Here is a 13,077-nt window from a genome sequence, read left to right on the forward strand (position 1 = left end):
GGTGTGTGGGGAAAGTCCCCCTCCTTAAACCTTTACTTAAATAGGTTGTGTCTAATTTTTGTCCTTAATGTCATTACAGTTTGGCACATGAGTAGCCCAAGTGTCCTTCTTTTTTAAATCCTTCATTCTCCAGAGAGACTGTACAATAGCAGCTTTATGAAGTAGATTTAATGTATTCTCATAGTCTGTTAATAGTTTTTTGATCTTGTGTGTTTATATTTTATGGCTCTTTATAGTTTTGTGGATGCTGTCTTTCATGTCTTATCTTGGTAATACTAATTTAATGTCTTTTAATGGCTATCTTATGACAAAGATAGGTGAACTGCATTTCCTGTCTTTTACATATGTTTAGATTGAACTTTGAACCTTGAACCTGGAACTAAAATAACCCCTTTGGTTGGCTCTGTTAGAGAGTCTCTGCATGCTACTGTTATGGACACACACATGCTCACACACATGCAGAAATGCAAAGGTTCACAAACATTAACAAAGCTCCCTGCGTCGTTCTTGTACTGGATTTTTTCTCCCTTGTGGTCAGTATGTGTTTATATCTGGGAAATTGAACTCATGCTATAGTTCTCCGACTCACCCCCTCCTCCTCCTCCTCAAACACACCTTTCCTCTTCCAAGAGATTCATTTATCATCTTCCCTCAAACCATCTTCTATCTCCGTCACATCCCCTACTGGCGTTCACATGTCTCAATCCAACCATCACACCCATCCATTTAATCATTTTTCTGTGTCATCCATCTCTTCGTGTCCCCTCCAACTACAGGGCGCAGTACCACTCATTTGACCGTCTGTCCATCTCATCCATCTGTCCCGACTACAGCCTGAAGATCAAGAAGATAGCCATGGATCAGTCCAAGTAACCAACTCTTCTCTCTCTGTCCTCTTTCCTACTTTTCCTGCCTGTTCTTCTCTGGTCTTGGTCTGATTCTTCACTGATGCATGACTTTCCCTTTACTTTGACTTTTTAATGACTTTTTTCTCGTTATAAGAGTGAATAACAACTCACAGGGGTCGTAATTTCATTTGTTTTAGACATTTTAGGTCGATGGTACATAGACAGGAATGGGAGAGGGGAAAATATTTTGTAGTCTTCAGTCTGCAGCTGGTCTGTAGCATGTTTTCTCACTGGAGCATCGCTTCCTCAAGGCTGGATTTTCCTTCTGTATCCATATTGATCTTTCTTGTCATTCCTCTTCAGTCTGCTTTGTATCCTTCTGCTGAGCATATTCTGGTGCTTGCTTCCTCTTTTTTCCGGTGCTTGCTTCAGATTTCTTCAGCATTCCTCCTCTCTGCCTTTCATCTATCCTCCTTTCATTTCTCCCCACCCTCTTTCAATCACGGATGCAAATTGTTCTTCTATTTCCTGCTGAATAACAGGCTCATGTCAAAAAATGATGGCTGTGTTTATCTATGCATGATTACGCCTCCTTTGATGTAGCTCTGTACACATGACTCTGAGTGGTGTGAATGTCATCATGAACAGAAAACTGAAATGCTTGCTGATTAAAACTCTTGCACCTTCATTGCCTAGTAAATAAGGCGTTTAAATATTCCAAATGTAACCTTCAATAAAAGATAGATGATTTTTTTTTGCTATTCTAATCTCTGAACTGGATGTATTTTTGTTGATTATAATGTTCCTGTTTCAGGCACAGGATCAGGTGTTTGAGGATATTCACATCCACACTGGTAGAGCAGTTTTAGCCCTTTTTATACATAGTCCCACCAAGACCGAGACATTTTTAGAGTAAACATGAAGCAACATTAGCATTCATTTGTCCAATGTAAATCCAGCATTCTCTCTCTCTCTCTCTCTCTCTCTCTCTCTCTCTCTCTCTTTCTTTTTTTTTTTTAGCTCTGTTTTGGTCACCACCAACTGAGGAAATATCTGGCTCTTTAGCCACTACATTCTACATTATCTTCACTAGCTAGTCGCTAACTGTGTCTGTCATCTGTTTGGTTCTGGCCAAGCTTAGTAGGGATTTATCACAGCTTTTTCACTGAAAAAAAACAACAAACAGCACTGATGAGCCTGGTGAGAGTGGGTCAAAACAGTAAAGGTCCAGGCCATGAAACCAATAGATTTAGCTGATATGCTATAAAGCTCCGTGGGGCTGAGGGAGCTGAATAGTCTGGTGATGACTCTCTGATGGTCCCTCACCCCTGTCACATTACATGCAGTCATTTCATGTAAACTTCTCTGACAACTTTCTGTCCCTTAAAATTTGGGAACCATTTATAGAAAGGTCTAAAATTCCTTCACTGTTCATCTGATGTGGATATAAACTATAGGATTAAAAGGACTAAAACTTGTGTCACTTTTTTTCCTGAAACACTGTTCAATACTCTTTTCTTCTTTATGAATTGTGATTACACACTATGTCATTTTATTTTGACCCTAAACTAGGCATTTACCTCTAATACAGGAAAACTATTTGCCTTTTTACAGTTTTGGGTATAGGGACTAGCATGGTCTTGTTTTGAGCTGCCGAAATTACATGTTTCCTTTTCATCCTTTCCTCCATTTCCCTGCACTCTCTTTTTATTGCTTTTTTAATATCCTATTATTTTGCTAACATATTGCCTACTCCCCCTCTCAGGTCCTTGGAGCTGTTCTTTGCCACCAATCAGAACAACAGAGGTGGTGAACACATGAACGACAAATCTCCTCGTCTCTGCCGCAAGTTCTCCTCTCCTCCTCCTCTTTCCATCCCGTCCCACACCTCCTCCCCTGTCCGAGCACGAAAGCTTTCCCTCCACTCGCCCATCACTGCCAGGGTTGGAGGCCTGGACCTGACCAGTCCTCTGTCAAACTTCAGTGTCAACCACAACACCTCCCAGTCTGCTGCCAGCAGCCCTACATCTGCCCACACCCCTCAGACCCCAACGCCTCAGACCCCAACCCCAACCACCACTTCTCCTCCTCCGCCTCCCTCCTCCACTTCTCCCCCACCCAACAACTCCAAGCCACAACAAGACCAAGTTCCTCCTGTTCCTACGTCCCCGGACCAGAGTCCCAGCCCGACTGCAGAGGGAGAGGAGGTGCCCAGGATCGACCCCTTTTGTGGGAAACTGCGACGGAGCATTCGCAGAGGTACGTTACAGCGTCTTATTGAATATGAACAGTGCAAATAACCTTACCAAACCCTCTTTTTCATTAGTCAAAAAAGGTTCAATGTATAAACACAAGCAGCCACACAATAACGTCTACTTAAAAATACTGAAAGTGACAAAATTTAGATTTAAACCAGAAATGATCTGACTAGAGATTTAAGAGTGACCTAACAGCAGGCTGAGAAGCATTTTTCACCTCTGACCACGCTGGTCTGTCTTCAGATGTGGTCGGATGTGAGGTTTTTTGCACCTTCAGCCACACCCAACAGTGATGCCATGGTGGAGTGCACCTCTACATCACTGCAGCAAGGAGAAGTTAGACCTCAGGAGGTCAGAAAAAACAAGATACAGTAGATATTGTCTCACTAAATTTCGGATGTTTTAGTGGTGATATGCATTTAGAAATACAGTCAAGAGATGATTATTGTGCTTTTTACCCATAACTATGACAGTATAAAAGAAATAAAGCCTTAATCCTAAATTTTGTGGGTATGTTAACAAGGTTAAATTAAACAAAACTTTAATGATTGTAATTATTTTGTAGGGCTGTAACAGCCATTTGCAGAATTGTGAATCATTAGCATATTATAAAATTCTCCTACTGTGCTCCTGCACCGTGCTTAGCTTAGTGTGTGCAGTTTGCTCTGTAAGTATATAAACTATATATTCTCCATGACTGAGCATCCGCATGTGGAGTCTTATTAGCGTATTGAAGTGCTCATAAAGAGCTGGAGGTCACTCATCAAACGACGCAGTGTGAAGTGTTTTCTGTAAGAGCAGAACAGGCGCCTGGTGGGACATCATTATCTCCTTGCATTTGTGTGCTTGAGTCAACTAAGCTGACTTCCCACTGTACATGCTCAGATCTTCTAATGGTGGTGTGACACAGCCCGGACGAGAGAATGGAGAGAGATTGTCATGGCTGTCACAGTATCTGAAGCAGCACGGCAAGGACAAGCTGCAGTTAGACCTTCATTAGCATGTGCTGACACACATACAATGTGTGCGCACGTGTGTGTGTGTGTGTGTGTGTGTGTGTGTGTGTGTGTGTGTGTGTGTGTGCATGAACACATACGTGTGAGACAGCTGCTAACTACTCACTAGGAGACAAAGACCCATTAGCAGCTGTACCATCAAGCCACCTTCACCTCCTCTGCATACTGTCTCTCAGTTTCTTTAGCTCTTTATCAGTTGGTGTATTTGCAGTAGTGTATATATCTATGTCCATACAGTTATTTACATATCTTTCTATTTTTTTTTTTATTGATCTTGCCCTTTCTCTTGGCCTTTTCTCTTTCACCGACAAATTGCTGGTGTGACATTCTGAGCAAATGTTGAAGAGTCGTCAGGTGAAACCTCTCACAGTTTGAGACAATCAGCCTCTCTGTGTCTTTCAAGTTATATCAAAGTGATATTTGTTTCAATTAAACTTTTATATTTATTCCCCAAAGCAAAACACCTCAATATATAAACTGTAACAAGATCATCTACAGTAGGGCTACATGTAATTGGGTCCACTGTGTGGTGTTTACTGTACTTGAGGTCAAACACAAAAACGAATGGGTGACAAGTTAAAGGAAAAACCTGAATAAATAAACCGAAGCTCAGCCCAACAGCACACCTGTGGAAGACAGTGCTCTCCACAATTATCATCAAAACACCAAATGAAGGAATACCGATGGAAAAATAGCGTTCATCCCTCCAGTAGAGTTCCAGAGATGTGTAGATCTATGTCAAGGAAAACTGAAGCTGCTGTGGAGGCCTTTGTTGGCCCACACTTTATGTTGATTTTTCCTCTAATTTGTCATCCATTTGCACTGTATATTCTGGTTCAGTTGTAATATTTTCTAATATGCCAAGACACACTTGAATTATTGGTTCTTTTCTGGTCACTGTGTTTATGTATTTGTGTTGGAGTGCCCGTCCCTAAGGCTAAATACATGTTTGTATTAAAAAAAAAAAAATCAAAAGAATTCTGGTTGGACATTTGCTGAGTGAATCAAATATCAAAAGCAGGCATATGATGTGAATGCAGGCACACACACATGCAGATCAGCATACACTTGCACACAAGCACATGTGCACACACAGAAAATGTGCAGGGAGCAAATACAAGTCATGATGTTATCCACTAGTTATACTGAGTGATTCCTGTGAACTTAAGTATAATAGTTCTTCGTTCCAGTGGAGCAGCAACAGTAATGACCATAACCATCATCATCATCATTATTGCTACTCTTGTTCTTCTCCTCTCCTCCTGTCTAGCTGTTCTGGAGTCAGTGTCGCTGGAGAAAATCATCCCAGAGTCTCCTCAGAGCAGTGAAGCAGGTGACATGTCTCCATGTCGCTCTCCCTCCACACCTCGACACCTCCGATACAGACAGCCTGGAGGTAACACTGTGTGTGTGTGTGTGTGTGTGTGTGTGTGTGTGTGTGTGTGTGTGTGTGTGTGTGTGTGTGTGTGTGTGTGTGTGTGTGTGTGGTTTATGACTCATAATTAGACCACAATATCATAGCCAGAGGCCTTTGCAGTGGGCAGTGCTGTGCCCACTGACGGGCTGCTCTGGACCCTGGAGGCTGACATCTTTGGTACAGCAGCATAATACAAACCTCAAACACCAAGGTATAAATGGGCCCTGTGTGTTTGTAAGAGTGTGTGTATGACTGTAAGTGTCTTAGGAAGGTTTTCCTTGAGGTGTGCCCGGTGAAATAGACTTCCTGAATGACATTAAGGAGAGTCTATCCTGTATGTTGTCCAGCTGCAGAGTGATCACAATGAGTATTCCTATATGGTTGTTGGAAATATTGCCAGTAATGAGAGATGTATTTATGGTCTGCATTGTGCCTGTACAAAAATGACAACGTTGATGATTGGCAGTGAAGATAGAGATAATAAATGAGGAACAGGTACATTTTCAGATCTGTAATTTGCATCTATAATTTCTATAAAGTATATTCCAAACGCTCACAAATACCAATACAAATATACATGTATATTTTTTGTCTTTTTTACATGTTTATGCCCAATGTAATGAATACATGAGCTAAATAAAATTGGCCATTGTTTTCAAACAATGTGCTCTCTGAGTATAAATTACTGTTTAGCCACAGCAATCAAATTTATCATAGACGTACAGTAGCCTGTAATTTACAGAGTATACTTTTAATAATATACCTTTGTTTTTTTTAATTGGTCTTTTGCATGAATAATGAGACAAATGTTGTTGTATACAAATGTATTTCAGTTACCACAATAGGCAATTTGACATTTATAAAAATAAAAAAAAAAAGACGAGAAAACAGTCATAATACACAGTTATTTTAATCTGTGGCCACTGTAATCAAGTCTCACCATGTCAAAATGAAATTAAAGTTCGTTTATAGTCACTCGTTGTCCCCTACCTGTATGATAAACAGTGGTAAATATTATAACAGTACCGTGGGTCTTGATGATAATTATGTGTTTGTGTGTCTGCAGGCCAGTCAGGGGAGAACTCACGCTGCTCAGTCTCTCCTGCCTCGGCCTTCGCAATCGCCACAGCCGCTGCAGGACATGGTACACCACCAGGTACATGCGTGCACGCACACACACACACATGCACACACACGCACACACACACACACACACACACACACACACACACACACACACACACACACACACACACACACAGATTAAACGTACTGTAAAAGCAGATAGTTTTGTTTTTATTTGTCCAGATATCAGATTGATACCCCCAATAAAATAGATATGAAATTAATTGATTGCAGGTCAGAGAATGGAAAAAAACATATTCAAAAAATTCACTCTCTGTAGAAACACTGTCCTGCTTACTGTGGATAGTCCATACACTGCACTTTTGTGTGAACAGTTTTCATCGGAAGTCATTTTCTGTAAAAGAAGTAGTACATATGAAAATGGTTTACCTTCATTTTTTTGACCCGTTAAAAAACACTGCTGCACGTGATGTCTCTATATTAAAACTCTGAAAGGGAACTATTTTCAAAATACAAACTTTTAATAGTTAAGTACATTTTAATGTAAACACATCTGCAAAAGTTTGAAAGACTTTTAATAAAGAATTTCTGTTTGATACTGTTACTTTTATTCAGGTAATTTGAACACTTTTGATGGATCTTGCTTTTATTGGTGTATTATAATACAGTAGAGCCCTCCATCATCAGGCGATAATAACTCTGTGGCTTTTCTTTTCGTCTCTTTTTCCAGTCTTTACTAACTCTGAAAGAACTTGTGATAAAGAGTTCATCATCCGTCGAGCTGCAACCAACAGAGTTCTCAACGTGCTGCGCCACTGGGTCTCCAAACACTCACAGGTCTGTCTGCACCCACCATGGTGTGTGTGTGTGTGTGTGTGTGTGTGTGGGTGTGAGGACTGTGTGTTTTGGTGTTTTGCTGGGGTGATCAAGTCTGTGGTCTCATTAAAGCAGGTGTCTGATACGTTCTCTCTCTGCTCCGTTGCTCTCGCTTGAGCATGTAAACAGCCCCATGCACATAAACACACACCGCATATTGTTGCCGTGTCAGTTGGACGAAGAGCTCAGCCCGCCTCAGTCCACCTACCTACTCCTCTGCTAAACAGCCAGTGTTGCCTCTAATGAATTGAATATCAAGGTAATTGCCTGACTCCCTGCGTAGAGGTGCTTCCAGTCTAACTACATCGATCTGTTTTATGTATTTTTCTTCAATAATACAAAACGCTGCAATGACAGGCCAGCTTTAGCCGGCTTATTAACACACAGACAAGCACAAACGCACACATATACACCCACTCAAATTTTTCTATTGGAGGCCAAAGAACAAAGAGCTTGTTAAAACCGACCTTTGAACGGGAGTTGAATTGAAGTAGAGAGGAGAGAGAGGAAGAGGAGGGAAAGGGGGTGTAAAGAAGACTGGAGGGAATGAGGAGGCTCATGAAGAGGAAAGAAAAGATTATGCAGCAGTGACAGATGATTGGTCAGATATTGGAGATGAGAGGAAGTCGTAATGGAGAGAAGAATGGAGTCACGGGTATTTTATATATGTAATCCCATGGTCTGTGTTTGTCTTGTACTTCTATTAGAGATCAAATGATAACATATATTATGAGACTATACATTTTTCAACCATCAGATATTTTGCCACAGGGTTTTATACTGTGGTATCTATCTCTCTTCATATCTAACAACGTGAGAGTACCAGGAGAGATTTTATAGCAGTATTGAATTTTTATTCTTTTGTTGTTGTTTATTTTTACTGTTAACTGCATAGTTACTTACTCATAACTACTTTTGGTATGTGGCTTAGTACTGTGAAAATATTGAGATGGCTTTTGCAATGAGGTCTATTTTAATGAACACGACAACAGTTGGATGAAAGAACTCTGACACTAAACGTAATACACCCACTTCAATGTGTTATGGTGCATCAGTCCGCCAACCCAAACAGTTACTGAAACTTCAGGCAAGTTGCACAGCGTTATGTAATTCCTCATCTACAAACAAGATTATTCTTTTGACTATAATATTGCCATCAATTAAATTACGTCAAATGTCCCAATGAACATTAAATAAATCTTCAGAAAAAAACCTCATCTCACATTACTAGTTATCACAAGAAATCACTATCAGTGTCACTATCTAAAATGAAATCCACCCTGATAGAGGATTTTGTTCACTACTAACTTCTATCTTCATGAGGACCAGTTTGAGTTTTAGACTTTAAGAAAAAAAAGAAAAAAATTACTTCTTTGGTTGAGGTCTAGTTTTAGTGTTTAGATCAGAATTAAGTTGAGGTTAATGTTAGGGTACTCTGTGAGTTTGTCTGTGAGGGTCCTTTCAGGTATACAGGTTCATTTGTGTTCGTGTTTAGGACTTTGAGATGAATGGGGAGCTGAAGATGTCAGTGATCTGTCTCCTGGAGGAGGTGCTCAGAGATCCAGACCTTCTGCCTCAGGAGAGAAAAGCTACTGCCAACATACTAAGGTACAGCACATACACACACAAATACGCACAAATCTGCTGCACATGTATGAAGCACTTGACTATAACAGTTTCCTACACACTCTTCTTTACTCCCCTTTCTTGTAGTGCCCTTTCTCAAGATGAGCAGGATGATGCCCAGCTGAGGATCGAGGACATCTTACAGATGGTGAGAAAACTGCAGCACATCGAATCTTTAATAGCTTTTTAGTGAGCCATTGAATGCATCTTGTTATGATGTTATGATTAGCTACATATTATTCTGTTGGATCAATTAAGGAGTAATATTTTATAGTATAAAAGGAGAAATTCTACCTTTTGCTGCATGACATAAACGTCTTGTTACTGCTGAATGACATCACATTCAATTTGAATTTGAATATTTATGTGGCTCTCTATGGGATTACGTGGTTTTATGAAACTGGCCTCCCTAATGTATTTACACATTAATACACACCTCCCCTAATTTCCTGGTACTCCCCTTTGCCAGTTCCTATGATGAAAACAATCAGGACTCACGAGCGCCTCTGGTTAATGGTCTTGGCTTAATAATGATTGGGAATCACAAAGAGACACATGTTGCCTTTGTAAGAAGTGAAAAGCCTCTGTCAGTACACACTGTCCTCTCCTCGAAGCAGAGGGGGTAAATGCACCCTCTCCTGACTGTGACCGTCTCTGGGGAACTGTCAAATGTAATAAAACAGATTCATAGTCATTGTAACCAGCTTCTTTATTAGATATTTATATCTCTTTGTTATTTTGTGTTTTGTGTTATGATGTGAGTATTTGTTTATGACTCTGTTTGTCTTTGTATGCGTGTGTCCTCTGTGTGTGTGTGTGTGGGTGCATATCCGTGTGTATGTGTGTGTTTAGGCGGATTGTCCGAAGGCCGAGTGTTTTGAGTCTCTCTCGGCCATGGAGCTGGCTGAACAGATCACTCTGCTGGATCACATTGTCTTCAGGAGCATTCCTTATGAGTCAGTCCTGTCATCACACACTCACACTGTCGCCTGCGTCAGGCCAAACAAAACAGGAATCACTTTTATGGATGCTAAATCCTCATTCTATCCCCATCTAATATAATGCCATCTCTCAAAAATCTGTGACAGAAGACAGATTATCCAGTTCTTTGATTTGTGATATTTAAAACCAGTTGAAATAATAGCTATAGCTAGCTTTTAGATAGTTAAAACTAGAAGCAAAGCTGTTTTGAAGTTTCTCAAACATTTAGATTTTGGCTGGATGGGAATAAAGGAGTTGCATCCAACAATAACAAACCGATCACCATGCAGCTCTTGATTTCTCTTGATTTCATGAGACCCCTCTTTCTTTATGGTGCTCAATCATTTCAAGAAATCCTGAAAAAGGGTGATAATATCTGTAAGTCACAGACTTTTGTTAATGTAACTTATATCTTGTGAGATTACTGTGCTATATTTTAGATAGTGTGATCTCATTCGGACCTCTGGGATGTCTCTGTCCTCCCTCTCTCAGAGAGTTCCTGGGCCAGGGCTGGATGAAGGTTGATAAGACAGAGCGGACGCCCTTTATCATGAAAACTAGCCAACACTTCAATGATGTAAGCTCTTTCAGTGTCTTTAAGCACATTTTGTGTGCCTGACCCCACTGTCACTCTCCAGTAAGTATCCTTTTATATTCTCCCCTGGTTTCCTTTCTGAAGATGAGTAACCTGGTGGCATCACAGATTATGACACACACCGATGTGGGCTCGAGGGCCAACTCCATCGAGAAGTGGGTTGCTGTGGCTGACATCTGCCGCTGTCTCAACAACTACAACGGAGTGCTGGAGATCACATCTGCTCTCAATCGCAGCGCCATCTACCGCTTGAAGAAGACTTGGGCTAAAATCAGCAAACAGGTGGAATAAATCTCCATCCATCCATGTAAAGTTTTTCTAAGCATAGAGGATTAGAAGAAAGTTCTTTTGTCTCTGTAATGTCTATAAATGAATGTCTCCTGGTAGCATTGATGTCATTAGAGAGCTCAGAGAAAAGACAATGCAGAAAAGCATTTGCTCGTCATGTGTGGTATCTTCTCCTGGCTTCATTCTGATGAACACTAAATCAATTAAAGCCATAATTATCCAATCACCAGACAGTCTGTCTCTCCACTAAGCCATTCTGCCTCTTCAGGACTGAGGCAAATTAGATTTTGTCATTTTATTACTATTATCGTCATCTTTTATCAAGAGTAAGTGGATCTTGGGTTAGTGCAAACGTCTTATTTGTCCCCAATTGTTCATAATGATCTTTAAACTGATTTTGAATGCGTATTTGTCGTCTTTCCCAGACTAAAGCCCTGATGGACAAACTGCAGAAGACCGTGTCCTCTGAGGGAAGATTTAAAAATCTGAGGGAAACTTTGAAAAAGTGAGATTTTTCTAAAATGAGACAATAGGAAATGTGCTTTTATTGACTCTGAGATGATTCGTCATGCACATTTATTCCTTCACACTTCACACTATCTTCCTACAGCTGCAACCCTCCATGTGTGCCATACCTGGGAATGTATCTAACAGATCTGGCCTTTATTGAGGAAGGGACGCCCAATTTTACTGAGGAAGGTCTTGTTAACTTCTCCAAAATGAGAATGGTAGGCACATACATGCATAAAAATGTACAAAAGGGGATGCAAATCACATGCACATGTACTATGTACTTTATTTGTGAACTTGAATCCCACACTTTCTTTAGATATCCCATATCATCAGAGAGATACGACAGTTCCAGCAGACTCCCTACAGAATAGAGCATCAAGCCAAGGTACTCTTCTGTAAACACATCACATATCACTAAACATACAGTAGATTTGTAACCATGAAGTTATATAGTTGCTAAAAATGAAGCTGGTTGCTGTTCTGAAACTTACATCTCTCCTCTTTTATGTCTTCTGTCCAGGTGACGCAGTACCTTCTGGATAAGACTCTGATCATGGATGAAGACACACTCTATGATCTCTCGCTGAAGATCGAGCCCAGGCTTCCCGCCTGAGTTACAGCTGTTTGTGGCCAGCGGGAGCCTGCCGAACCTGGACCCCCCCCCCCCAAAAGGGCAACACGCCCACGCAATCTCATCAATCAAGAGGAAATCAGGAAGTTTAGAAATGGAAATAAAGGACTGATGTGAGAGATAGCTTGAGAGCCAAGTGTGAGGACAGCTGAGGAAGCTTCAGAGTTGTACAAGCGACTGAGGGGGCATGAGAAATGGACAGGCTGAGAATTTGTAAAGTGTTGGGCTGATTTGCCTTCAAGGAAAACGAGCTGCGTTGCATGAGGGTTTTGAGGAAATGGCATGTCGCTGTGTGTGTGTGTGCTCATCATTCCTCAGTGGAGAGTGTGGTTGCACGAGACATCACACTTCCTCTGACAGCCTGAGAGAGAAAGAAAGGCTGAGAGCATGGAGGGAATGAAATACAGTGGGTATAATAGAGATGTAGCATATACAGATAGTGTGACAGAGAGATGTCTGAGCTTGTGTCTCTGTGCTGTTGTCTGTGTTCTGTTGCCTGTGCATTTCTGTGCCATGTCCTGGAGTGAGAGCCCCAAAAACGCTTTCTGTCATGATGGTCACTGCATTAAACTTGCATGATTTCAGCTTGGGATGTAACTGTGTTAATGGCCTTCAACCTGACCCCTGACCCTCAGCTTAGCATGCTTCACTCTTAACCAGGGTGACTCTCTAAGCCACTATGCACCCTCAGTGGGCTGGGTATGGCGAAATGCTTTTAAGCCTTCAAATATAATGTAGAAAAGACACTAAAATGAAATATAAAAATAATTTGAGATGGAAAATTTGATATATTTTAATGAATGGGCCGACTTTTTCATTGATGGAACAATTAATTCTGTATTTGTCTTTAGTCTGCCTTTGCCTAAAGACCTCCCATGAGAATGGAGAGCTGTTTTTTTAAGAAAAAAATGTCCACATGAATGATACAAAATTAAAAACTTT

The 13,077-nt window shown here is 40.8% G+C and overlaps 1 protein-coding gene across 2 annotated transcripts in view; it reads left to right on the top strand.

The window, feature by feature from the left end:
* The window catches only part of rasgrf2 (Ras protein specific guanine nucleotide releasing factor 2), a 44,386-nt gene extending 32,231 nt beyond the window's left edge, over positions 1-12,155 (top strand). Inside the window, exons 16-29 of one of the 2 annotated variants that reach the window (XM_022766976.1) lie at positions 777-869; positions 2,614-3,107; positions 5,393-5,518; positions 6,606-6,695; positions 7,356-7,462; positions 8,997-9,109; positions 9,215-9,275; positions 9,980-10,083; positions 10,601-10,685; positions 10,788-10,985; positions 11,417-11,496; positions 11,602-11,719; positions 11,821-11,889; positions 12,025-12,155. In XM_022766976.1, the coding sequence (XP_022622697.1) occupies positions 777-869; positions 2,614-3,107; positions 5,393-5,518; positions 6,606-6,695; positions 7,356-7,462; positions 8,997-9,109; positions 9,215-9,275; positions 9,980-10,083; positions 10,601-10,685; positions 10,788-10,985; positions 11,417-11,496; positions 11,602-11,719; positions 11,821-11,889; positions 12,025-12,117 (1,831 nt within the window). In that variant the 3' untranslated portion in view covers positions 12,118-12,155. The remainder of the gene's footprint in view (positions 1-776; positions 870-2,613; positions 3,108-5,392; positions 5,519-6,605; positions 6,696-7,355; positions 7,463-8,996; positions 9,110-9,214; positions 9,276-9,979; positions 10,084-10,600; positions 10,686-10,787; positions 10,986-11,416; positions 11,497-11,601; positions 11,720-11,820; positions 11,890-12,024) is intronic. The other variant, XM_022766977.1, reaches the window with a different exon arrangement.
* The last annotated feature ends 922 nt before the right edge of the window (positions 12,156-13,077 follow it).

The sequence above is a fragment of the Seriola dumerili genome, unplaced genomic scaffold (genome assembly GCF_002260705.1).
Source record: "Seriola dumerili isolate Sdu_G_001 unplaced genomic scaffold, Sdu_1.0 BDQW01001090.1, whole genome shotgun sequence".
Lineage (NCBI taxonomy): Eukaryota > Metazoa > Chordata > Actinopteri > Carangiformes > Carangidae > Seriola > Seriola dumerili.